This window comes from Streptopelia decaocto (assembly GCF_964273445.1).
Source record: "Streptopelia decaocto genome assembly, chromosome: 10".
NCBI classification, from domain to species: domain Eukaryota; kingdom Metazoa; phylum Chordata; class Aves; order Columbiformes; family Columbidae; genus Streptopelia; species Streptopelia decaocto.
The window spans coordinates 14,683,083-14,708,916 of record NC_138665.1 but is presented as its reverse complement, the minus strand read 5'-3'; the positions used below and the strand labels follow the sequence as shown (position 1 = coordinate 14,708,916).

The following is a 25,834-nucleotide window of genomic DNA, read 5'->3' as shown; positions in this document are numbered from 1 at the left end:
AAGTCAAGCCTGTAATCACCATGTAAGATATTGCTTTCCTTCAGGAAAACAACTTAATAACTTGATTTATGGGGAAATTGGTCAGTAAAGTGATGAATTCTGTACTTCTATGCTGTCATTAATTTCACATGAGATTTTTTTATACAAAAGTTTTGGCGTTTATAGGTGGAGTGTTAAGAGTTAAAAAAATCAGGTTTATTCCTTCTTTTTAGATCTCTTTGTTGTGATCAGTTTGATCTTAGCTAGAAAAGCGATTTTCACCTCATTCACAAATAGACTCTTGCTAAAACTGCCTTCAGGCCACAGTCTCCTGCCAGCAGTAAAACAACTGGGCAGTAGCAGGAGGGTAAAAGCACCGCACGGTTTTCAAAGCAGTGGGCAAGCAGATAATTTAGAGGCTGAATCAAGCCAAGTGGGAAAAAAAATGGTCCCGGGAGAGGCAGAAAAGCGCTGGGCTGTGGGACAGGGCACCGAGCCCAGGGACGGTCCCTGCCCGACCACAGCTCCGGTGATCGATGTGCCGCGGTTGGGGATGCGGGATGGGGGCTGAGGGCGTGGCACGGGGCTTCATATCCATCACGGCATCCCCTCTGCTGCTCCTGGGTGCCCTGTGAGCCTGTCCCTGCTCCAAATATTTCAGGATGTTGCCAGTTATTAATACAGAAAGCCCTGGGGTGCAGGTGTCTAGTAGTGCTGTTCTGTCCAAGGAGCTGGGGGAGCTCCTGTCATTGCTTTTCCTTAAATGTAAAAGTTTGCCTTCAGCCTTTCTGCAGGTTGACTTCATTACTGCATTTGAGCACAAATCACTGCGGGGGGGAAACAAAAAACCAACCCACCCCAATAGACATCCCCGGTCTGGCTCAGCCCCGGAGCCCCTGCTCACGGGTGCTGTGCGGCCGTGCAAAGCAGATTGGGGGGGTTCTGTTTGCGTAGGGTAAAGATGTATATTTTGTGGTTTGAATGTGAAGTCTGCTGCATCAGGAGCATGTGGCCACTGTGGAGGAAAAATCTTTGAGCTTCCTCAGTAGTTTTCGGTGTGATTTTCTGAAGCTGGAAGGCAGCAGTTCCCTGTGGCAGGTTCCCTGCAGCACATCTTTACACCACTGCGGGGCTGCTGTGTTGAGGAGATGACACTGGATGTGCTTGGGCATCACACACTTCTACACCAATCTATTTTTCAATTTCACTCAGCCCGAGAGCCTCCCACGTACTCAGAGCGGGGTTACGTTACTCTGCTCACAGTACCAGGTGCCTCCGTTAGAGAGACGGTGCTGTGGGAGCCAAATGAGGTGTTGCAGATTCCTGTAAACACTAGAAGAGCAACCCCAAAAGCCACCTTATCTACCTTCAATATTTTCCCGCTCGCCTCCTTTGATGCAAAAGGAATTTTTGGCAAAGGTGAGCAGCTCATTGTGGCATCCAGCATTATCTTGCTTTCCTTGCACTTCTTGCCCACCCACCTCAGCTGCTTGTCCCGCTCCGAGCCAGGATGGGTTTGGGAGGTGTTTGTGCTGTTCCTTGCACAACAGCAGCTCCCAGTGCTGGGTGTGAATACGTTCAGGTCCTGCTCCTTGCACTACGGAGGAGAAGAAACAATTTATATGTCTTGCTGTCTCTTAGCAAGGGTAATTTTGACTGACTCTGTGTACCCAGTTGTGCAGCTGGGAAGCAGCCAGTATCTTTGATGCAAAGCTGCGAAAAAAGGACAGAATCTGGCTGGGTTCAGTGGAAGGTGGCAGCACAGGGCAGGGCAGGAGCCAGCTCACCTGCTCGGCCAGTGAAGTTTGCTGCAGCAGGTGAGCGATGACCAGAGCAAGCGACGGTGCTGGCGCCCTGGTGACTCAGTGGGTCTTGGCAACAAACTCACCAAATGGAAGGAAAATTCAAGAAGAGCAACACGACTGGTGAAGGGACTTGAACATAAGACCTATGGGGAGAGGCTGTGGGAGCTGGGCTTGTTTAGTCTGGAGAAGAGGAGGCTTAGAGGTGAGCTCAGCACTCTCTATAACTACCTGAAGGGCAGTTCTCGCCAGGTGGGGATTGGTCTCTTCTCCCAGGCATCAGCAATAGGACAAGGGGGCATGGGCTTAAACTCTGCCAGGGGAAATTTAGGCTGGATATTAGAAATTCTTTACAGAGAGAGTGGTCAGGCATTGGAATGGCTGCCCAGGGAGGTGGTGGACTCGCCGTCCCTGGAGGTTTTTAAACTGTGATTGGACATGGCACTTAGTGCCATGATCCAGTAAACGGACTAGAGTTGGACCAAGGGTTGGACTCGATGATGTCTGAGGTCTTTTCCAACCCAGTCGATTCTGTGAAGTTCAAGTCTTTACATTTCTAAAGCAAAGTGTAAGACTTTGGTATCAGCAATTTCTCACATAAATCCATTCTTGTGTGCTGTTAAATAACAGGGTATTGAAGGTGACTTGAAATAGGATTCAAGTAGAGCATATATTCATTTATAAACTGTCCAGAGTGAGTTCCCATGCTGTATGCTCTGCAAGAGAAAATAGCTTCTCCCTCCCGCTGCAAAGCAATGCTTTGGGCGTGCAGGACTGCGAGGCACAGTCTGATGGGGGGGACGAGGTGGTGTGGAAGACACATCTACACAAGAAGGGGATTTGTGGTTATTCTGTACTAGGAAGCACAAGATGGTTTTCTAATTGCAAGCGTAAGGAGATATTTCTATTTGTAGAACAGATGTATTAGGATATTCCTACCTAGTATTTTGTATTCTCTGATTGATGTTGGGTATTTTGCATTTTGTGAATGGAAAAAATTGACAAGAAAGGAAACTGGGGAGAAAAGAGCTGATAAAGGCACTGCAATGCATATTTAAAAGCACACACACCCCCTCCCCATCCCCTCCTCCCTGCCTGAAGGCGGCTTTGTCAGTCCCGGCTCATCAGACAGGGAACAGGCAGGCGAAGCATCATCGGCATCGCTGCTCCGGCGCTTCCCCGGCCCCGCGGGTCCCCCAGCGGGAAGCACAGGGGAGGCAGCGCGTTTCCTCTGTCCCAGACAGCGTGTTCCCGGGCACAAGGATTTGATCCCTCTCCCAACCGCAGGACAGCGAAGCCAACAGCCCGTGCTGGTGACAAGTCCCGTGGCAGGAGCAGCAAACCCGGCCCCACGCAGCATCCCCACAGCGAGCGCGGCACCGGCACCTCCGCCCTGCAAAACCCGGGGGAGACACAGCGCGGCAGGTGGGAACAGGTGAAATAAACACGGTTACTTCGCTGCTGCACGTAGCAAAATATTGTGGGAGAACTCAGTTTTGTCTAAGTCTCTTCCAAAGGCAATCCTGTAGCGTTCCCAGCGGTGTTCCTGACGTTTCAGGGTTGTAAACTGGGCATGGACCGGGTACCCAGCGGTAAGAAGCCTAACAGAGCTGGGACTGGAGTTGGAAGTAGATGGTTCCTTGTTTAATAGCTGGTTCCTTATTTATACACACAGACACTGTCTATTGGGGTGTTTTCCTGACTACATTTGTGAAGGGGAGTGTAGGAGAGCACAGACTGTCTGGAATAAAACCCCCACACCTGATGCCCAAGTTGCAGCTTCTACACGCAGTGATTTGCTATGGGCAACCTGGAGAGATGCAGAGACACAAGATTCTTGGTTCCCTTTCTGGTTACAGTGGAGGGAAAAAATAAAGATGCTACTGATGACCAGTTGCTAGAGAAATAGCAGCCTCTTAGTGGACCAGGCTAATCTACCTGCAGCTTGACTTACCATCACAGACCTGCCCCTCCTGCCTGGTATGAAAGGGTTCCCACCTTCCGAGATGTTCCAAGTCACCAGATGGTGTTTTAGGGGAGCAGAGCAGCCTGCAGGAAAGCCTGCATGCAGAAGTATGTTTGCAGCCATCCAAACGTATCCTCAACACACACCTTGCACACGCCTTTTATCACCTGGTAATGGCATGAGCCCTTTCTCAACTTCGCTAGGGATGAAAATCCTCGCTGGCAATTCTCACACCATCCCAAATCCTTGTGCTTTTCTGGCCCTTCGCCTCGGTGTCTGCAATGACGGTGACCTTACCGAGTATCAGCATCTTCACAGGGCTAGGAAGCAATTCCCTCATCAGAACAGTCATCAGACTGTATCTGCTTGTGAAATCAAATCAGGTCCTTAAACACTACAAGAAGGAAAAAGAAAAAAAAAAAAAAAGACAACGGTAATGTTTAATTTGTTTATAAAAGTGATTGTACTCAGTTGAGATCTGATCTTGCAAGGTGCAACCTGAACAGGAGTTAAAGTCAATCAGAGATGGCAGGAACAGCCCTTCAATGAACTGAGAGTAACCAGCTCCCCCAAGTCGTGTCAGATCCTCACTGCTGGATTAGTGGGTGCTGAGCAGGACTGTCAGAGCACAGCAGGCAGTGCAACACCCCCCCATTTCACCAGTCAGGATGTGCAATCACAAGGCAACTTCAGGATCCACGTTTGTCTCAATTTTCAACACCAGGATTCACAACCCCCGAGTGAACTTGCCAGCTCAGTCCTCAGAAAGACCTTTAACTGCAGCTCCCAGCTCTGTCCAGAGGGCTTTAGCTTCTCATCAGTGTGAACTTAAAGCAAGAAGAATAAATGCTCCAAACACACGTGGGGTACCAAGCCAGGCAGGCGGGTCAGCGCCGCGTGCAGAAACGCCAGATGTCACAGGGCGAGACAGTGCATTAAAGCCTCGATATTCAACATTATTTTCCCAGCATACGTTTGCGATTCATAAAATGTGTAGCTATAATGTATTTCAAATGCCACATAAATGTTCAAACACAGGATTTTTCTCCGTGCTTTCGTAATCTTTTAACAGTACATGTCTGGGTTGCATAAAGTTGGCATTTAACTTTCAGAGGTGTGACTAAATACCCAGTCTTTTAACCAAAATTGCTGAATAAAACCTAATCATTGCATTTTCAGCTTTTTTCAAGTGAGACGTTACCTTCCTGTGGTGCACGCACAGGTGCTGTAAAAGGCTGCAATGTGCTGGAACTGTTTTAGCAAGGGCAAGGGAGCGGGTGACTTTTTCTCTGAACAATTTTCAGAGAGTACCAAAAGCTTTTGAACGCGGAATTTTCCACCCTGGGGTGATAAACTCCACCTGACAAGCACCTGTGTGAAGGAAACGCAAGGAAAACCTTTAAAAATGCCCATCCCCATTAGAAATGTGGGAATATACAGAAGATTTTTATATTAAGTATCAACCTTTTCCATCAGACGCAGGTGAGGTTTGTTGGCCAAGGGCAGCGTTGCTCCTGGGGTCGGCGCAGCTCGGGAGGATCTTCCCAAACCTCTCCTGTCATTACACCACGTTTACGTGTTCGTGCAGTTCCAACTCCTACCCCTGGCAGACCAGGAATTTCCAAACCTCAGCTACGGTTTGGAAGATTAAACCCCCTGTTATGACTAAACCTCTCCTCCCCTTCCAAATCACAGCATTTCAATAACCATCTTAACCAAGACAGGAAAACATTTCAGGAGAAACTCATTTAAAGGTTTAGTCCTAAAAGATATTGAACATCGATTCTCAGTGTTTTCATGTGCAAATAGGTACTTCTAAGTCTCCCCTCTAGTGTGATCTCCAGGTGCTACGAATTTATTCTAAAACACATCATGAAGCAGGAAACACTAAGAAGGTTGGAAGAAACACTGCTTTTTAAGATTAGACCGCAAGTTCAACCAGAACTAGAGAAAACTTGAATAGATGTAATAATTCACGAGTGGGTTTCTGTTTCCCTACGTTGCTTTTGTGGTTCCTCTTCTTGGAGATGCATCATGTATTTTTGCAATAAGTCATCCCAGGGACAGCACAGGTTTTTGAAAAGGCTTATATGTAAATATTATTTAGGACATGGAGAAATACAATTAGTTGCTGTAGCACATTTATAAAAGCTCTTTGTAACATCAATGATAACATTGCATAAGTACAGTATCATCACAACCAGTGTTCTAGTATTTGCTAATGAGAACCTTGATTTACATACAGATCTACACATTGTGGTCATTTGATCTAAATTAATTGTGTAAGTTATTTATATTGTAGGTCTGCTACTAACTACTACAGTTGTAAGTGAACACACTGTGGATAGATAACAACACGCAGTACTTGGACAGGTTCAGAAACACAACCCAAACTTCGAAACCACAGAAAAATCTGTCAAAACAGGCTGGCAAACACTTCACTGTGTATTTAGCACTGAGCAGCATCACATCTGAGCACATAGTGTCAGAAGTACAAGAACGTGTAAGGGAAGGGACAAACGCACGGCCCAAGGTGTGAGATGGGCTGACTTGGTTAGAATTAAACTCGACACGAACAGAGGTGTTAGTGGAATAAACCCAAATGATTACTTACAAAATGGCTGTTTGGTTGGGTTTTTTTCATGTGTATATGTTTAATGAACATATAATCTCCACTCTTTGTTTTTGCCAAAACAGAACAAAGGACAGTGCGTTAACCATTTTCTCTGAAATCAGGTTTGGTTACAGAACATGCAAGTGTTCCAACATTTTCCCTCAGCACTTTATCATCTCTCTTGTAGACAGGATAATGTTAACCAAAAGCTCTATAAAGATAAAAAATGTAGAGTCTGCCTCCACTGTCAGAAACACAAAAAATATTACTGAGGAGAAACTTCAAAAGCATTTTAATATACAGAATGAGTGGCATAGATGTGTGGGGCTTATTTTAAAGAGACAGCCTTTATTTAAAGTACTTTGTTTTGTAGATCTTATAAAGTAAACATTACAATACTTTTTCACAAATATATTAAAATTGTTTAAATTTAAAGGCAATTCCACTGGCTGATGGATATCTTTAAAGAAAAAAAGATCTAACAGAAACAGGCAGCTTAACTAAAACTAGACTTGAAACATTCTGTTTTGTCATTCCACCTCCTTTAAAAAACAAAGAAAAAAGAGACATTTTTCACCCAGCCTTCCTTTAAAGCAATAAGGCAACTCCAGGAGATCTGAACGAGCTCTTTGGAGATTACAGATACTGTAACTGGCTGCTCCTCATGCTTTATAACACCCAAAGGTGCAACTATCCATTAATCACAATCACATTTGTGCATTTAAAATATAAAACTTAAATTACAGATTTTAAAAATATTACTCATAGACTTCCCTATCATAAAATGTTTTACATTTACAGTACTTGAACTATTTCAGTTCTGGGTTGATGAGGTTTAAGCAATTTACCACTGCAAGAGTTAGACTCTGGAGCTCACAAACGGCACAACCCAACCAGGGGCAGCAATAGTCGGTAGAGTCATAGTGCAAATCAAAATAAGGAGTGCAGAATCGCACTAGTTGTTTGCATTTCTAAAATATAAATGAACAAGACAAGATCTTATAGCGTACATGCAATAAATTATAGAAAGCATATGACGATGGGGCTGGGGTTGTCTACAATTTTAGCTGGTGTACCAGAGTGAAGCCTGTGAAAGATAGGACTCGGTAAACAAAACGTTTCAAAGCTCTGTTGTCGAAGCGCTTGGACTTGCTCTCATGCTTTGTACTTCTGCTTCCCCGTCTCGCTGATCACACAGATGTGCTGCAACAAAATCAAACAAAAAGCTCCTGCTAGAAAAGTAATGTAAGAGACCAATGGTTTACACATGTATTCAATAAAGCGCTTCTGAAAAAAATACAAGCATGCTATACACGTTTCAGCACGGAAGAATCCTGTGATACTGTTTATGTAGCACAACGTAGGCAATTTTGAGATTTTAGACAAAAAAGGGCTTTTCTCCTCCCTCTAATTACCCCACCCAGTGTCTGGTATAAGGTTGGTGAGACCCCGGTGAAGTAGTAACAACTTAGAACAAAAAGTGAACCCTTTTTAACTTCCAAGGTCTCTCTTCTCCGATTCTTATTAGCAAATGCATTTATTTCTTTGCGGACATCTGGGAAGATAAAAAACTTCTCATAAACTCCACACTATTTTGAAGTTGACAGGAGATGTGTAGCCTCCACTCTGCATTTTAGGTTCCTAAGAGCTCCAAAACACTGTTCTGCTGCTCTAGGGTTTGCTCTCATCTTTGCATCACCAGTGGAACAGATTTGCACGTGAGGTGTGATTTACAGGAGAGGGAGAGCAATGCGAGACTTCCTTTCCTTCCTCCTCCCTAGCTTTAAATGGACAAAAACATATGGGGAAAAATTACTTACGTTCAAATCTCTAAAGTATTCATTGTAATCTAGGGCGTATCCCACGACAAATTTGTCTGGCACTTCAAATCCAACAACTGAAAAAGACCGCAAGTCACCAGTATGTTAGAAAAGAACTTCCTATAGTTCACTAGACCTTTTCACAGAGCCATTCTGAAATTTTATAGATATGCATGCAGCCTAACTCACTCCATTTCTTCCACTCAAGTATTCTCAGATTAATATTGGAGCTGGTTTAAAATTTTAACTTACTTTGTTGATTTATTTCATCAACTCAAGCAAAACTAAATAGATGTATTTATTGGTTCCCACGCAGCAGCATGGTGTTAACGTACAGTCTGCTAGAAAGGAACGGAAGCACTTCGATCTACAGATCGGGTATTATCAGCAGAACGTAAAATTCCTTGAAAATGTCCTGCAAATTTGTAAATACATGCAAAAAGAGCCAATACTTCCCAGCACTTCCTGGACGCTTGATGTGTCAGCCCCACAGTATCGTTCAAAAGGTGGCACCTCAGGGAGCTGGACCTGTATGCCAGGTAATATAAAACTTCCAAATGGCTTTCTCCCCTTGTGCTAAAATGAAAGACTCCTGAGCACAGCAAAGCTGCACAGTTTTCCTCTCCCTGGCTACAATGAGTGGAAAATATGGAGATAAATCATACAAATCAAAGGGAAGGCTGTGTGCACTTTGGAAAACATTAAGGTGATGTTTAGTGTCTGCTTGGCCCCATGATACAGGAATAAAATGGAAGCCCCGTCATTCCTGCCTTGGTGTCTCTCAGAGCTCACGTGTCCTGCACAGAACGGGTTGTCTCTGCAGCCAGATGGCAAAACAAGTCATCTGCTGCAAGATGCTCAGACCATGAACCCAGCTAAGCCTCTAATGAGCTCTCGGGAACGAGGGGCGTCCCCGGCTGAGGGGCACACCTCAATTAAGCTTTAAGGCATTGAAAAACTTAAGTTCCAGAACATTGTGCAAGCTTGGAAAGCAGGAGGAAGAGGATACGATTCTGCTGCTGAAGTCACTCCACTTCCAGAGTGAAAGTACATGGTCCAGACCAACAGGAATTTAGTCTCTGCTCTGGATGCTGTTCCTTTCTTTGTGGTCTTGGGACAGACAGAAGAAGACAAGAAAGGAGTAATTCTGATGCATAAACACAACCGGTTTTGTGCCAATTTAGACATCCTGGCACTGCAAGCTTTTATCAGACCTGCCACCCCGTGTGGTCCTCCTGCATTCCCAGGACATCCAAACGGCATGAGGTGGCTGGGCTCAGGCACCCAAATCACTCCCAAGAGTGTCAAAGGTGAACCCAGCAGATTCTGCTGACCAGAGCATTTGACTACGTGTACGCTGAGAGAATTTGCACGTGGACCAAAATATAAAAGTCTGCTTTTCATATAGTAAAATGTTACCAAAAGTTCAGGAAAAAAAAAGATCAGACCAAATCCAGATTGACTCTGTCAAAATACATTCCAAATATTTACATTCCTTAAATAAGTGCAAAAGCTACCAAGAATCATTAGTAAAAAATTATTTGGAACATCCTTGGACCTTAACCAAAGGGTACATAATACATTGACATAGTTCTAAAAATTAAGAACGGTTGTCAAAAAGTCACTTACAGTCTGGTCGATATCCCACACTTCGAGGAGTTCTTTTCACCAACAAACTGTCAAATGAAACCAATGTAAAACTGAAACATGGAAAAGCAGCAGGTACAAATATATGAGACTGTTCTGATGACAGAGAAGCTGCATTTGCCCTAAACGTGCGTAACTACACATATTTAAAACTATTATTTTATTTGCAGGCGTAGCTGATCACAATGACAAAAAACTTCCCAGAATCATTAATGGTTCACAGCATAAAGAACAACTAACAGGTCTGCAAGAAAGAGCAGATACTGATCTGGATGGATTTTCGTTGTGAAAAGTGACTTAATAGGGCTATATGTGTGTTAGGAACTTCAGGCACAATTTACCTTACAGGTAAAGAAGCGACAGCTTGGGATCTGGCCAGACCAACTGAGCTCTTTTCCACAGCTTTAGTATTAGGAAGCAAAAGTTTAGCTGCTTACGCAACCTCAATTGCACTTGTGCAGTGGGTTCCCAACTGTTTTTCACTGGCAGTACCGATTACCCCCATTAAAAAAATGTAATTGGTTCTGATGATACAGGTGATACAGCTTCACTTTTCCAGAATTAATAGTCAGAGGTGTGTAAAGAATGGAATACTAAGTTGGAGGTACTGTAGCAGACAGAAATGCCCTGCTATCATAGTTTAATTTGATTTGTTCATTATTAAGTTAAGCACTTCTATATCTTAGAACAAGCCCACAAGCCTGACATTTGTCTGTCTTTGAGATACAGGGACTTTGGGAGGAAAAGGTGGTCGACGGCTGAATGTAAAGAGAGAGGTCAGTGTAACGCTGTGTGTTAAGCACAGACCTTCCCTCCTGGATCACGCCTGAAGCTTCATTTGTCAGAGTCACAGTTTCAATTTCAGACAGTTTCTGAAACTTCTAAGTTGTGAGACTTCATGTTTGAGAACTGGTGCAGGATTCGATCAAAGAAACCCCAGAATTGTATCAGCATTAATTCACACCTCCCCACTACAACTGCTTTGTTGTCAGAGAATTTATAAAAAAAAAGAAGAGTAGAAAGAAGAAAGGCAAGTGAAGTAACTAAGAACACGACACTTAAGACCATCTAGAATGACCATGTTGAGGTCTCTGGCAGACCCAAATTGCTGCAACAAGTTTAAACAATAGGAAACTGGACTCTGCTCACACTATGTAATGTTCATGACGTACACTGCAGTGTTAGGATGGGGATGAATGCTTAAAATTTGGCACACTTAATCCGGCCAGGGAGAAATCCTCAATGACCTCACCTCCAGCAGGTCACCTCCAGATTATCGGCGAGAAGAACTGTTCTCGAACGCCTAACAACCGCTTCGACATCGTTATGGCAACACAACTGATTAGATATTACACACGGCTCTGCTTTATCTCTAATCCCCAGCAATCATTATGCTTTTATGGTAAAATACACAACCACAGCACAGCAGCGCAAAAGATGCAATTTAAAAAGAAGTAGGAAGACCATTGATATTGGCTAATAATATAATATTATGCTCAACTTTTCTTGTTGGTTTTAAGTTATTTAATTGTAAAATGTTTTGAAACTAATTGATTAACGACATAACTAAGTAGAAAAGCCTGGAATAGCATATGGCTGGGTGACTCTCACAGAATGACCTCTAAAGCTCAGCTGCACTATGCACACTACACAAACAATAATGTTGGTGTGCCAACTAATTCAATCCTACAATTAAAGAAGGCAAACTAAAAAAAGCTCTCCATTGCACAGGTACATCACTGCAGTGCACTGAAGCCACAGATAGTGTGAGCAAGAAACAAATATGTTTGGATAGATAATTCATATATGTAGCTGACAAGCACTGATTTTTTTTTATCGCCTCCTCTAGTAAAAGAAGTCTACATTTAAGGACTAAATTTGTATTGAAAACACCTCTACCAACTTGAGAGGGTATTTTTTTTAAGTCTAAAAGATTTAAATTTTTCTATATATTTCTAAACCTAATTTGGACTTATGCTGGTAAAGCCCCACAAATCTGATCATAATATGATAAGGCAAGACATGTACCAGGCACGTACAACCTATCCTCTCCTAAAGCACTGAAATTCCTTCAACGATAAGACTGGGAAGAACAGCGTTTCTGCCAGCTTTAACACACATACATTCTTGTAACAAGCAGAAGTGCTTTTGGAGTTTAAACAATTACTCAGCTCAAACAGATCACATCATATCTGACTCCTGCAGAAACGTTCCCTCCCATTTCTCTTCCATGGAAATGTATTTTACACTTTCTTTTTTTATTTCCCCTCAATGTGCGTCATTCTTAAGGTGAAATACAGCACAAATAATCATTATTAAAAATTTACCTGGCTACTTTCACCATCTTTGGATTGTATTGCTTAAGTAGAGACAGCAACGTTTTCATTGTTTTACCAGTATCAATTATATCCTGAAAATAAAAAACTCATGTAAGAAGGAATACTAAACATGTCAGAGTAGCATTTTTCAAGTGTCTACCACAGAAATTGCTCATCCGCAATAGCATGAAAATATGCCAAAACACTGTAATCAAATATAGGTGACATGTGACACTGTGTTGTGCTTACATGACCTTGCTCAGTAAACTGATTGCACACATTAACAGTAGTTCTTAATCATCGTGGATAACGATAACTTTGAAAGCAGTTGCTGAACAATGACCTTCCTGGCTCCTTTTAGAGATGTTATGGCTTGTGCTCCTTGCAACTATTAGATAAATAATGTTTAACTTGAATATGATAAGAGTAACGTTAGTCTCGCCGTCAAGCTCAGTTAGAGACAGATGTATGCAAGAGAAAATAGGCAGAACAACCCATTATTGTAATTAAGAAAAAGGAGTGTAATTTACATTACAGATGCAAGAAATAGCCCAAGAAACTGCACTGGGAATATCTGGGTGCAGTTCTAAAGTCTATACCCGAAACTCGCTAAAATGAATTTTGACACAGCATTTTAATCCCATCCACTGCACATAGAAGCAGAAAAAAGAACATCTGGTTTACAACTGAAGCATCAGAAATGGGCTCCTCATTTGGACTGAAATAATCCCACAGTCTTTAGAGGGACAGTCCTTACCCTCGCCTGAAATCAAGTCTATTGAAGTGAAAGAGGTAGATAATAAAGCAGCAGCAATGTCCTGCTCTCAGCTTATTTCCCCACAACTCCCAATTAAGATAAAAATCAACCAAAAAACTCAACAGACCACCTTTAACACTTAATGCTTTTAATCATGATTAGAAACTCAAGGAAAGTTAAAGACATACAGATATATAGATAAAAACAAAAGCTGACAAATAAACAGAGATAGCTACTTCCATACTCTCAAAGAAAAATAGAATCTATTACTGATTCTGTATTGTGTGATTATCTGTTTATTGGAGGTGAATATCAATTTTGTTCAGACTTTTTTGGACATCAAAGGGATGCTGTATAGAAAAGCCTAGTGCTCCGGTGCACAAGATATTAAACCTACAATAAATGTGCATTTTTATTGTTTGACAGTCAAAACCATGACGGGTACAGGGTCTCATATTTGATAGTGTATAAGACAAGTCAGTGGACAGATGATTCACTGAACAAATGAGAAACTAACCTAATTCTCTGTCTGGGGCTTTGAAGACATACATTCATCTGAAATGGAGCAGCTACATAATTAAATGCATCTGCCTATGTGAAGCAAAATATACTTCAAAGGACAGCACTGGTCACACAGATGACTGCTGTATACACATTATTTTCGTACGAATTTTAGAACTGAATACAATTCCTGGGGAATAATACAACCTCCTCCAATTACAAGAAGGCAAAAAACCCCACACCACCACGTTTTATGACAGAGGAAACACCCTTCCCCTTGGCAGCTCAATCAGTTGTCAAAGCTGTTTCTTTGCTTACAAACTAAGCTGTTTCCATTATTTGCAGCCTTAAGCCATTATTAGATTGCATGTTCATTTTTCTTGCCTACTGCTGCTGCTTCCCAACCCTGGACCTGGCAATTTCCTCAAGAACAGCCTTTGTCAGGGCAATACTTACTGACCATGAGCAACGCTGCCCATTAGAAAGAGCTATGAAAGCAAGAATTAAGCAACAGTACCTACTAGGAGATCAAACTGAGCTGTACTGTACCTGGTGCCACCCAAAAAAACACCAAAAGACAGAGGAACGGGAATTTAGCAACTGCAAAATGCTAATTAGGAACTGGCCTTCTCTATGTCACTATGATCTAAACAAATTATACACGAGGACACTGGGCTTACATCTGTTTTTCACATATTTTAAGATATTCTTACTAGGAACTTCTTTCTACCCCTGCAGTTTAATTTCCTAGATTGCTGTTTTAAACCCAGAACAATAATATGCTTTATATCACTTTGTTCAGGGTACTTTTTAGAATTTAAAATAAAATATAAAAAGAAAACAAAAAAATAAAAAAAAATTGAATTGATGGAATCCTAGAAAACTGAAAGCAAATACAAATAATTTTACACGGATATTTTCCTTGTTAAATTTGGCAGTTGAATGCAATTTGAGAATTCAAATCACAGATAATTTCCAATTCAGAGCCCACTTGCAAAATTCAGAAGCTGGAAACCTTGAAACCAAAACCTGTAGGTTTTCTGGCTTAAGAATCACTTCTGCTACAGTTCTTTTAACAGTCACACGTTAGAACTTCAAAGTGAAACATAATACTTACTTCTACGATCAAAACATTCTGGTGGGAAGAAGAAAAACAAAGAAAACACATTAATATCTAAAGAATATGCCACTTCTTATATATATATATTACGCTCTGTAAGTTATTAATTTTCATTGCAGCTAAATATTTCTACTACCATTTACGTATGTTTACACATGTAACAGCAAATTCTATGCAGTTTACATTCCTGATGCTCTAATTACAATTAGCTGGCAACAAGATTCTCCTCAACATCTCATGCCGAGTACAAAGTGGCCTTTAAATTATTTAGACTGAGAATTCTACATATATGCAAGAGAGAACAAAAACAGCGTCTACATAATTCGTATTCTTCTACAGCAAAGAGTGTCGTATTATAGAGACATGTACAGTTGTGTCTTATCTACATCCTTTACATTGAACATACATGCCTTAGAGACCACATATGCGTAAGGAGAATCATAGAATAATTTCATTTGGAAGAGACCCTCAAGATCATTGAGTCCAACCATAACCCAGTCTAACTCTGGCACTAAACCATGTCTCTGAGAACCTTGTCTAAAGGCCTTTTAAACCCCTCCAGGGATGGTGACTCCAGCACTTCCCTGGGCAGCCTGTTCCAATGCCTGACAGCCCTTTCCATGAAGAGTTTTTTCCTAATATCCAATCTGAACCTCCCCTGGCAAGAAGGGGACACTGACGTGTTGTGACAGAGCAGGAGGCACTGACGCTTTAACCCCAACGTCTGGCTTGGCCACCGGAGAACAGCAGATTCCCTGCTCGCACTCTCCGGTTTCCTTCTCTCCTCCCTGCCTGTAATGGGAACCTCCGCTCCTGACCTCAACACCGTGAATAGGTTTATTTTTGTTAAGTTCAGACTAAACTGACGGCTTCAGTGGGGCTTATCCTCTCTCCTAATATGCAAATGAAACTCTTCCATTTTCATTTTTTTAAACTCTATAATCTTTACGCACTAAAAAAGCAGCCTTAAAACAAAGCAGGTATGTGGTTTCTTTAGTGGTTTTGTTTGGTTTTAGACATATGAAGAGCCCTACCTTTCCAGTCAAGGTTGAGAGATCATCTCCGCCAATGACTTTTATATCTCCAGTTGACTGATCATTCTAAAAAAGAGGGTGAGTGTTACCATTACCTGAATTAATATGATTTTTTTTCTTCCAGTAAATATAAAAATTGCAAAGTACATAACCAGTAAATGTTAATGTGAATGTTAATGCCTTCAGAAACACAGCACCAACAGTGTCTCTCTATTAACTAAGAAATTACAAGAGATAAAATTCAAAATGGTATTTCAGATTAAAGATCGTTTAACTGCATAAACGCAGGCACCATCTCTTATTTGTGAACATTATATATACATATGTATCTAAAAAGATATGATTTGCTATGCATTCCCTACAGATATGGAAATAGGACAAAAAGCACTTCACTTTCCAGGCTGCTATATGGTTCACAATTTACATTTTAAACTTTAATGCTTTGAAAAAGCCTTACTCTTTGAGTAAGAATAAGCAATCATAACAATAACAACATCAGCAAAGAATGCACAGATTAATATTTACAAATATAAGCTACAAAAATACCCAGAAAAGCTTATATTTGCCTATTTTACAACAAATATTGGTAAGAAATCAAACTACTTCTAGTAATTGAACAGCTACATAGGTACACCATCACTACAACACAGCATTTTGCTCCAGTAAAACCAAACTTTGATACAACCGTAAATGAACCATTCTAGACAAAAGTTACAAACAGCTTGTAGGGGTGAATTGTTGGCAAAAACTAAAATTGTTATCACAAAAAGAGCAGAAACATTATTTAGAGAGGCACGCACCAAGCACACCGTAAGTAACACTGGGATGATAGTAAAGAGAAAAGGTCTTAAAATCCTTTGGCCAGTGGTGTCAATGGTCTAGCATAGAGAGGCGCTGACAGCTCTAGGCATGTAAAAGCAGACTAGACTAACATATACTTTTAAGAATACTATGACACAAAAAACCACCAAAAAAACAAAACCACAAAACCAACCCACACCAAACAAATTATTTTTAAAAAGCATCTTTTTAGTTTTACCCCATGTGTTCTAAAGAAAACATCAGTTTGAGTTACACCACTCTGAAATTACCCTGAAGTACCATGTTTCACTACTATAAGTAACATTGATTTTGGATAAACAGACAACTGTTTCAGTGCTTCCATAACAGTGCGAACAGTAAGTAAACTGAGCAGCAATACTGCTGTGCTGAAAAAGTAAAAAAACCAAACAAACCTCCAAAACAATTCGGGCTTGTCCCAGCAGATACACACACTGCTGCTGAACGCCTGAGATCCTGGCTACATCACCCACACAAATGTACCTCGGTTAAGCACTGTATCCATAAAGCTAAGGGACTTTTGCTGTGTTCACCCTATCTTAAAATTATCTGAAATGACAACTTCTTTAAGCTTTTCCTTGCTTGTGTTACAGGATTCTCTCTTATCTATTCCTGTGCTGAGAGGGATTTCATCCTCCTTCCATGGAAGGATGTAAAAGAGCATCATTCCTTACAAAATGATGATGGAGAAAGATGTTACAGGTACTTGTTCCACTAAAATTATGTGCACAGATGACAGACAGTCCTTGGAACATGCATAAGGTCAGGTTCCTGATGATCTGTTTGGCTACAAAGCATCACACTATATTCAGACAGGAATACCAGAAACCCACAGGTTATGGTAAACCTCGCATTATGTGTATTAAAGTATGATGATCATTAGAGAGAGAAAAACAATTTAACATACAGAAACTTGCCTGCTCCTTCCCACCAAGAACCATGCAAACTGCTACACTTTTTAATGCCAAATGTAAATCTTCATTGGCATATAAACCTGCATTCCTATGCAGGCACCAAGACCCTGAGCAATTAAAGGACAAAAAAGAGTTAAACAATTTCCAGCACTGGTTGTAACCAGATTTCCATTGGAAAGAACTTTGCTTAATAATTAAGCAACGTTTTAATTATCTTCAGGAGCATTATTTCTGATTTCAGTACTAGTAAGACTTTAATGCTTTGTGGTTTAACACATAAGAGTTTTACTGTTTAGTTCTGTTTTCACTGCTTTCCCATTGCTGCTGCTGGAAAACAATAATGCTTTACAAGATTGTAACTCCTGACTCAAGTGACTCCAAGATCACCTTTTAAAAAGGCATTTTAAATTCTTTACAGTATTTGCTATAAGGCTTGGTTAACAGAGATCTTTCAGAGTACCGCCTTGACCAGCCTAACCAGATTTTACCACGTACTCCACTGAAAATCCCCATTTTTCCCAAGCAACAGCGCAACACATCCATTGTCTTTTGGCTGCCCTTCATGACTACATAAGCAATGTCTGCTCATTTCCAAGTTTAAATGCAGGAGACTGATGAAAAATCATTATTCTTGTACCACAAACAAAATTAATTGTTTGTGAAGAATACCGAGATTTGGGTCTATTCACAAACATTATCTTTCCATTTCTTAACAAGCTGCCAGATCATTAAAATTCATCTGTAAGGACTCAGAAAGCTGGAGTTACAAACAAAGTTTAATCACAGCTTGATCATGTCAGTATTCTTAGAGAATTATTTTTGGATGCAGAACAGTATGAACTGTGCATTGAACACACACACACACACACACACACACACACACACACACACACACCCCCCCACACACACCCCCCCCATATGCTTGTAAATATTAAATGATCGGTTTGAAAGAAGAATAGAACCTCAATGACATCAATTTCAGAATCACTACACGAGTTCAGCTGCTTTATTTACGCGACCAGGGTATTTTTACCATCTTTTACCCAGTCTGTAAAGGCAGGCAGCCTGATCTAGTCATCGCATCCAAAGACAGCGACAAGAGAGCGAGCTCCGCTTTCCAGCGTCCATCACAGTTTGCGATGGTCTTCACATCACTAGCAATGCGGATCCCTTGGCCTAGGAAAGCACGGATGGAAACTAAAGAGCAGATTTAGCGTTCTGACACTATTCATGATGGAAGACCTAGTTAGTCTGTCACATACATGTTCACGTTAGGACAGTCTTATGTCCTCTAGATTGCATAGCTTGACAGACTGGATAAGTCTGGATATTAATAACCACCTAAAAGTCCACAGCAATGAAATGCTTGTAAATACTGCAGTGAAGGCATCAGGTAACAGGAGCTCCTCACTTGTCTAGAACAATAAAACATTCTTCTATAGCCTTGGCTGACAAAGCCAAAAAGCCTGAAGCCAACACCTCAAGGAAAACATTCTGCTTAGACAGTTTTGCATCTAAATTTCTCTGCTTTTCTCTTAATCTACTCAGTTTTACTACAAAAACAGGCTTTTAATTTCCATAAAACTTATTTTGCTACCCACTCTCCTACTAATATCAAGGCGCTGAGGTTCTGGGGAGTAACAGACAAAAGCAGCTGTAGCACCAGAATGAACCGCAGCATGCCGAACACACAGTATGAGCAAAGAAAATGCATATAAGGCAGCCTTGCTTTCTAACAGAGGGGTTTTTTCAGGTGTTTCAAACCATTTCTCCTATATATTTTTCCAAGTTAGAAAGTGGAAAGAGTGGAAGGGTGTAGCCTTTATACTGTTTTTTAAACAAGCTGAGTAAGATATTGGGAGTGTTCCTTGAAGAAAGCAGAAGATACACAATTTCCTCATCAAAAAAAGGTGGGAGTCATCATTTCCTATTCTTTAACGTATCATCCTGTAATAGAAACATTCAGCTTTCTGTTGTGGCTTTTACAGGCGGAATACATGGGCATGTGGTGGCTTCGTGGTTAAGTGGCCCAGCAGCAGGAGCCTGAAGCTTTTTGAGGGGAACAGAAGGAAAGGGTGCCAAGGAGCTCTTGCCCGCTGATTTAAATACGGTGCACGAACCTTTCTGCCCAGCCTTGCCTTCCCGCTGGAGAGCGTGGCTAAACGAGTGCCCGGCGTTCAGCAAATGTGAAGGTGGTTTCCAGGTAACCCCTGCTGTGTGCGCCTGCTGTGTGCTGTGTCCTGCAAACAGACCTGACCAAAGCCCCGCTCAGTCCTGGGCTTTGCCGTGAGATGTCAACAGATCACTCCACAGCAATCATGAATTTATGAAGATCTTCAACAGTCCAAACTAAGTCTGCAAGTAACTCCACCTCTGGCTTCACAGTTTAAGGTAAAGGATGAAGCTGAGCTTCCAATTTAGTCATCTCTATTTTTTTCTACTGGAACAGGCACTCATCTACAACTGCGAAAAGTAGCTTATACTGCTGACTTGAATGTAAAATTGCTGAGACAGAACTAACAGCATAACCTCACAAGAAAAAATATTCAAACACCCAGAACCGAAACCAAAAAATGTAATTATTTCCATGCTACAGAGGGTCTTATGGAACAAATCACAAATACCATCTTGAAAACACGAGACTAGGCTGTCAGGAAGGCAGGAAGGATACAGTACTAACATACAGCTGCTTCTTCCTTTGACCTGCACAACATAAGCTTCTGCCTCCTTCTATAAAACCTACCCATTATCTCATGTTACAGAATGTTTGATTTCCCTAGAAAGTTAAATCCTTGTGTTCAGAATGAAAATAAATTATTTTCCAAAAATGTAAACCTAAGGCAACCTATGCCTAGTCTTGAAAAGGTAGTGCCATATTCAGTAGTCACTAATCACGAACTTAGTTTTATGAATCTAGTTGTTCCTCAAGGCCAAATTCAACTAATTTTGTTCATTGTTTGCTTGAGCCCAACGAAAGCTGAGGTAGGAAACTCAGGTATAACCATTTTTGCAGCTTTCACATCTTCCTGTCTGATGAATGATGTCTAAGCCACATAAAAATTCCTATAATTAAATTTCTCTAACCACAGCTGCAGGAGAATCCTGTGTATTCTTCCAGAGCCACAGCTTTAGTGACAGGGTAGTGGACACAGAGCAAATTGTTTAACAAGTGAAGACATGGAAAAGGTCTCTCTGCTCTGCATAAGGATTTTACTGGGCTGTGGAGATATCAAAGTGTACAAGAAAATATTATAAAATAAGGTAGAGAAAAAGTAAATTAGCTTGTAACTCTTAATTCCCTTAATTATTTGTTTAATATTAGCACATTCTGGCGGTAACAATATTAAACCACCTCTGTTAATCATTTGAAGTTAGTAAAATTTATATAAAAATTGCACAGCTTTGCAGAGATACTTACACAATAACTCTTCAACCTAATGAAGTCGACAGTCATGGGGATTGATTTGTCACTGTTTCTGTTCAGTGCTTTGATGTAGTCTAATAAATCAGCAAAGAATTTATAGCCACCCTTGAGTACACAGAGAGCTACAATGTGGTGTCCTCCCATGCCCTTCATTATCTCTCGTGCCAGCCTCTCCGTCCTGTACAAAACCAAGAAAGAGTTAGTTGTCATAACACACTGCATTTGCTTACTATAGCAGCAGCATTTTATACCAGTGACAACAGCAGCGAACACAAGCAGCAAACTTGGCAACGCATTTTGCTCAGAAATATTTGCCTACCACTTCAGTCACTTTTACACGTTATTGGTCAACAAAGCTTTGGTTTTCAAGGTTATTCTAACAGCAGCACTGCCAAACGCCTCTGTTTTCATATGTCACACTCAGCCAAAGCAAATCTTAACACCCTGAAGCTGTTTCACTGTCAGATATGTGATGCTAAGGTGCAATTTCTCCTTCCAAAGACAGGTTCAGCTTCCACGCATAGTGCAATGTAAGTGGGCACAATCAAAAAGGCAGTAGCCCTCACTATCTGAGGAGCAAGAAAATTCTCGTATTGTAGAAAAAGTACCTTATGTTTATCTGCCAAGCTACAAGGCCAGAAATTTATCCTAACTGCAAAATAAAGTACCAACGAAGCAGAGCAAGAGAAAACTGCCCCATTTTTCTGCAGTCATTGTTTCTAATTTTATCTTGTAGTTTATTTTAGAAAGCATGCTATATATTTATTGTGTGCCAGCTGACAGCAGGTTCCTCAGAGAAAGCCTACCACTATAAAAGTTATGTCAGTTGCTTAACAACATGCACTTCATCCAATTTTTTCCTATATATGGACTTCCAGTGCAAAGTTTTCAAAACATTTTAAAAAATATTCTATAGCAAAGTTTATTGTATTTAATCAAACAGCACCACACAAAATCTAGATGCATTCCTGTTCATAAGATCTCCAGGAAGATCCACCCAGCACCGCTCTTAAACAGTTTTGTGTCTCAAACAGCTCCTTCGCTGAATTTATTGTTCACTCTCTTAAAGGGAATTAGGCAACTATTAAACACAAAATAAACCAAAAATGCCTTATAGGCTTATGCACCTATTTCTGATCACATGAGATAAAACTTCCACAGCATCACAGATTTCAGCAACCACAGAAGCGACAGATTGCTATTCACAGAGGCTAATGTGCTTCCCAGAAGGTAGCAGAAAGTTGGCTATTACTTATCTACCATACGAACATGAGAAAGTCTAAGATTATGTGATTAATAATTTACTTTTATTAATATCCTAAAGAAATTCAAGAGGCTATCATTGCTTTCAGACTGAACTGGCACAACAAATTATGTCTTCTAATTAGGCTTTAAGAAGGTGAAACATCAAAGAAACACTGGAAACAAAGTCACAAATGGCTGCGCACCACAAAATTTTGCTTGAGAATTACGACAAATTTCCAAACAATAAAGTAACGGCAAACGTGCAAACTCTTAGAAGCCAAATAAGAAAGAGTTAATTTGCACTTGTACTTCTTAGGCCCTAATTACATGCAATCTATTTAGACAGTCACCAGGCAGCAAAACTATCACTACGAGATTGTTGATTTCAGAGTCTGGAATCAGCTGGAGCAGTTACTGTCCCAAGGCAAACAAACCTGTCCATGATGAGCCCATGAGGAATATAGACTTTTTCCAAATCATCTGCGTAATGTTTAGGTATGCAGAACAAGTCCAGGTCGTAACCTTGTTCATCATCACCGATCTGAAAAGGAAATAAGGTGAGATTTCTACAAAGCCATACAGAAAGTCTGTGGTAAGAAACTGCAAGTCCTTTGCTTTATTCTGGGAACTATCAAACCCATCACACTCACCGGGATCACCTTTACTTTCCCTCTCTATAAAAACATTACTCACACTGAACATAGCGTAAAGTGTAATCAAACGGAACCTACAGCTCACAAGAGTTGCCTGAAATAACGCAAGAGCTGTTGTGCAGTACAATGTGGGGAAGAAGTTAAATCCTATCAACATTCTCCTGCGTCAGAGGGCGGGAAAATGAAACTACTACACCTCAATTAATCTCCTTATCCACTAAAAAAATAATCAAGGAGCTTTTTTACACCTTTGATTTTCCCCATGTAATGCAAAACCTGCATTTGTGATTAAGCAAGCAGAGGTTTTCACATGGAGATCTTCCAAATCTCCAGGACGCGACATCACAACAAAACACACAAGCCAGTTTCCAGAAGACAAGACAGCTCCGTGAGCACAACGAGTGACACTGCTGCGAATCGAGCAGTCTCAGACCACCATCTGCAAACCCTGGAGCTTCAAGATCTTCCAGAACCCGAAATGAATGCCCTACTTCAGCAACCTGTTCTCCACAGGCAAATTCCTTGTATGAAACAGCCTGCTACATTAGCCAGTGTATATTAATTAGGACAAGGGATTAGTACATGTATATAATTGTACCAAACACTGCCGAGGTTCAGGGCATATTGTTGCAACAGCATCAAGAATAGCCTTCCCTGAACCCTGAAAACGACAGTTTCTTAATTACTTAATTTTCTGGTTATGCAGCTGAACACTATGACATGTAAAATGAAGGAATTTCAGAGGGAAAAACAAAGCTTCACCAACACAGGCATTTTAAGTATCCACTTTGGCTACTGCTGCCCTTGCAGGGCACAACCTTATTTCCATGCCCAAGGAAGCACTTACCTGGCCTGTGGACAGCCAGCTGTTTACATGTTTGTCATTTAACCCCTAATGAGTATTTCGCATGGGGAATTTAATTAGTATCTCACCCTCCCATCCAAAACAAACCTGCTATGACCTACCCAGGCACCATGTCCCTGATCGGGGTCCCTGCAATCCAGAGCAAGCTGTTATTTTAAGTAACGAGTCAGGTTCCTGACAAAACACATGGTATTTTCCTGTGGTTCAGACCCATCATTATATCTAGCGTGCCTGCTAAACCTTCCTTTCTGCATTTGGTAGGGAATGGGCCCTTCCTACAGATTTTATCAGATTTTTGTTTTAATTGACCGCAGGGATTTACAGCCACAACCTCGTGGCCGCCACAGCCCTCAGCCATTAGACACCACATGTATTTCATGAGCATCCGGCAATGGCTTTAAATAAATAAATAAGAATGAATATGCAGGAGCCTGAGCAGATAGAGCAGCGATGCAAAAAAAAAAAAAAAAAAAAAAAAATCCCCAGAATGCTCTTCCTCCAAAAATACACCCTAATTGAAAGATTTAAGCGACTTGCAGCCCGCCGCGGGCTCCCACTACCAACCCGCTGCCTCCGCACGCTGCGAAAAGCAACAGGAATAGGAAGTTGAGCCGCGCCGGGCTCTGCCGGTGGGAACTTATTTCACCTTCATCTCCGAGGCGGCAACTCCGGCTCGCCCGCGGTTAAACCCCCGGGACCGCCGACCCACCCCCGCGCTGCCCGGCGGCCCCGGGGGAAGGGAAAGCGCCGGGGCCGGGGGCCGGGGAGGGAGCACCCGGGCCCGGCGCCGGGAGGCCGGGGCTCCCCTCAAGGTGACTCCGCGGGGGGGCGGCTCCCGCCGCTGAGGGACCCCCCGGCCCGCTCCTTCGCGGATCAGCACATTTCCAAGGGCAGGCGGGAACCCCCTCCCCTCAGCCGCCGGCGGCAAAGGGGGAGACCCCCCCCACCCCTCAGGCGCCGGGCAGCCCCCGGCCCGGCGCGGCGGCAGCGGGCGGGCTTGATCGCGGGGGGGAGGCCGCGGCGGCGCCGGGGGCCGCACTCACCACGATGCAGGGGCTGGGGGTCGCCATGGAGCGGGGCGGCCCGCCGGCGGCGGCTGCTGCGGGCGGCGCGGAGGAGCGGCGGCGGCAGCGAGGAGCGGGGAGGCGCCGCACCCCGCAGCGGCCCCGGCGCCGCCTCCGCGCCCTCCGCGCTCCCCGCCCTCAACATGGCCGCGGCGCCGCCGCCCTCGCAGGCGGCCAGAGGCCGGCAGCGGCCCCGGCCCGGAGCGGGGGCTGGGGACAGGGAGGGGGACGAGGAGGCAGCGCCCGCGGCGGCTGCCGCTTCACCGGAGGGGCGGAGAACCGCCTTCAGCCCCGCGGTACCGCTGCCCGGGAGGTGCGGGGCGGGGGACGGCTCCGGGTCATCACAGAGCCCTTCCCTCGCTGGGGCCGTCCCCATCGCAGCTGGGGTGCGGGTGTCCCCCGGGCTGTCCCCTGTCCCCATCGCAGCTGGGGTGCGGGTGTCCCCCGGGCTGTCCCCTGTCCCCATCGCAGCTGGGGTGCGGGTGTCCCCCGGGCTGTCCCCTGTCCCCATCGCAGCTGGGGTGCGGGTGTCCCCCGGGCTGTCCCCTGTCCCCATCGCAGCTGGGGTGCGGGTGTCCCCCGGGCTGTCCCCTGTCCCCATCGCAGCTGGGGTGCGGGTGTCCCCCGGGCTGTCCCCTGTCCCCATCCCTGGCCCTTCAAGGTTGATCTCCCGCTCCCCAAGGCGGTGTGGGGTGTCCCCTGTTGTAAGGAGCCATTGAAGAAGGAATGTTGTTTTTACAACTGATCTGGCACCTGACCCCAGCGAGGGGGAAGGACTGAGAGACATCAGACTATAAACCCTTCCTGTGAAACAAGGTCTCTTCAAACTAATCCCAAAATGCATACTGATACCTGTATTTGCAAAAGTTAATATAGGGGCAAGGGTAGCCAAAGAGGCAGGAACCCATATTTTAAATAGATTTATAAGGGGAAGGGGATTGTTAGAATTAGATGAACGGGATAGGTAAACTGAGGCAGACACTGGGTTGTCTGTAAACCCTGCAGTACCAACCCATGGGGAACAGGGGAAGGAATTTGTGGCCGGATTTTGGGGGATATAAGCAGGGGCGTTTTGCCCTATTCCATGTGCCTGCCTTTACATAGAACACCTGGTCTTGCAAAATCATTAATAAAATATACTTTGCTGAGAGATCCTGCCTGGGCCTATTATATTGGAAAAGTAATAGTTTCCTACACTGTCCCCTCATGCTCCCTGGGGAGATCACTCTTGTCCCTAGAAAGAACCATGGTGTGTATTATAATTCCTGTCA

At 42.9% G+C, this 25,834-nt stretch overlaps 1 protein-coding gene across 1 annotated transcript; it reads right to left on the bottom strand.

Moving 5' to 3' along the window:
• Positions 1 to 5,959: 5,959 nt before the first annotated feature.
• On the bottom strand, positions 5,960 to 24,693 carry HPRT1 (hypoxanthine phosphoribosyltransferase 1). Its single transcript, XM_082061571.1, has 9 exons — positions 24,543 to 24,693; positions 22,416 to 22,522; positions 20,731 to 20,914; positions 15,559 to 15,624; positions 14,522 to 14,539; positions 12,156 to 12,238; positions 9,811 to 9,857; positions 8,182 to 8,258; positions 5,960 to 7,564 (listed from the first exon to the last, which is right to left on the bottom strand). Exons 1-9 carry the CDS (start codon positions 24,567 to 24,569, stop codon positions 7,517 to 7,519), a joined length of 657 nt encoding a protein of 218 aa, XP_081917697.1. The 5' UTR covers positions 24,570 to 24,693; the 3' UTR covers positions 5,960 to 7,516.
• Positions 24,694 to 25,834: the final 1,141 nt, after the last annotated feature.

What these genes read in the sequence shown, in the direction of transcription:
- HPRT1 (XM_082061571.1), bottom strand. Translation starts at nt 24,569, where the DNA reads ATGGCGACCCCCAGCCCCTGCATCGTG. An exon ending in CCCCCAGCCCCTGCATCGTG is followed by an intron (nt 22,523 to 24,542) that starts GTGAGTGCGGCC and finishes TTTCCTTTTCAG; the next exon opens with ATCGGTGATGATGAACAAGG. An exon ending in TGTGGGATATCGACCAGACT is followed by an intron (nt 8,259 to 9,810) that starts GTAAGTGACTTT and finishes GGTCTTTTTCAG; the next exon opens with TTGTTGGATTTGAAGTGCCA.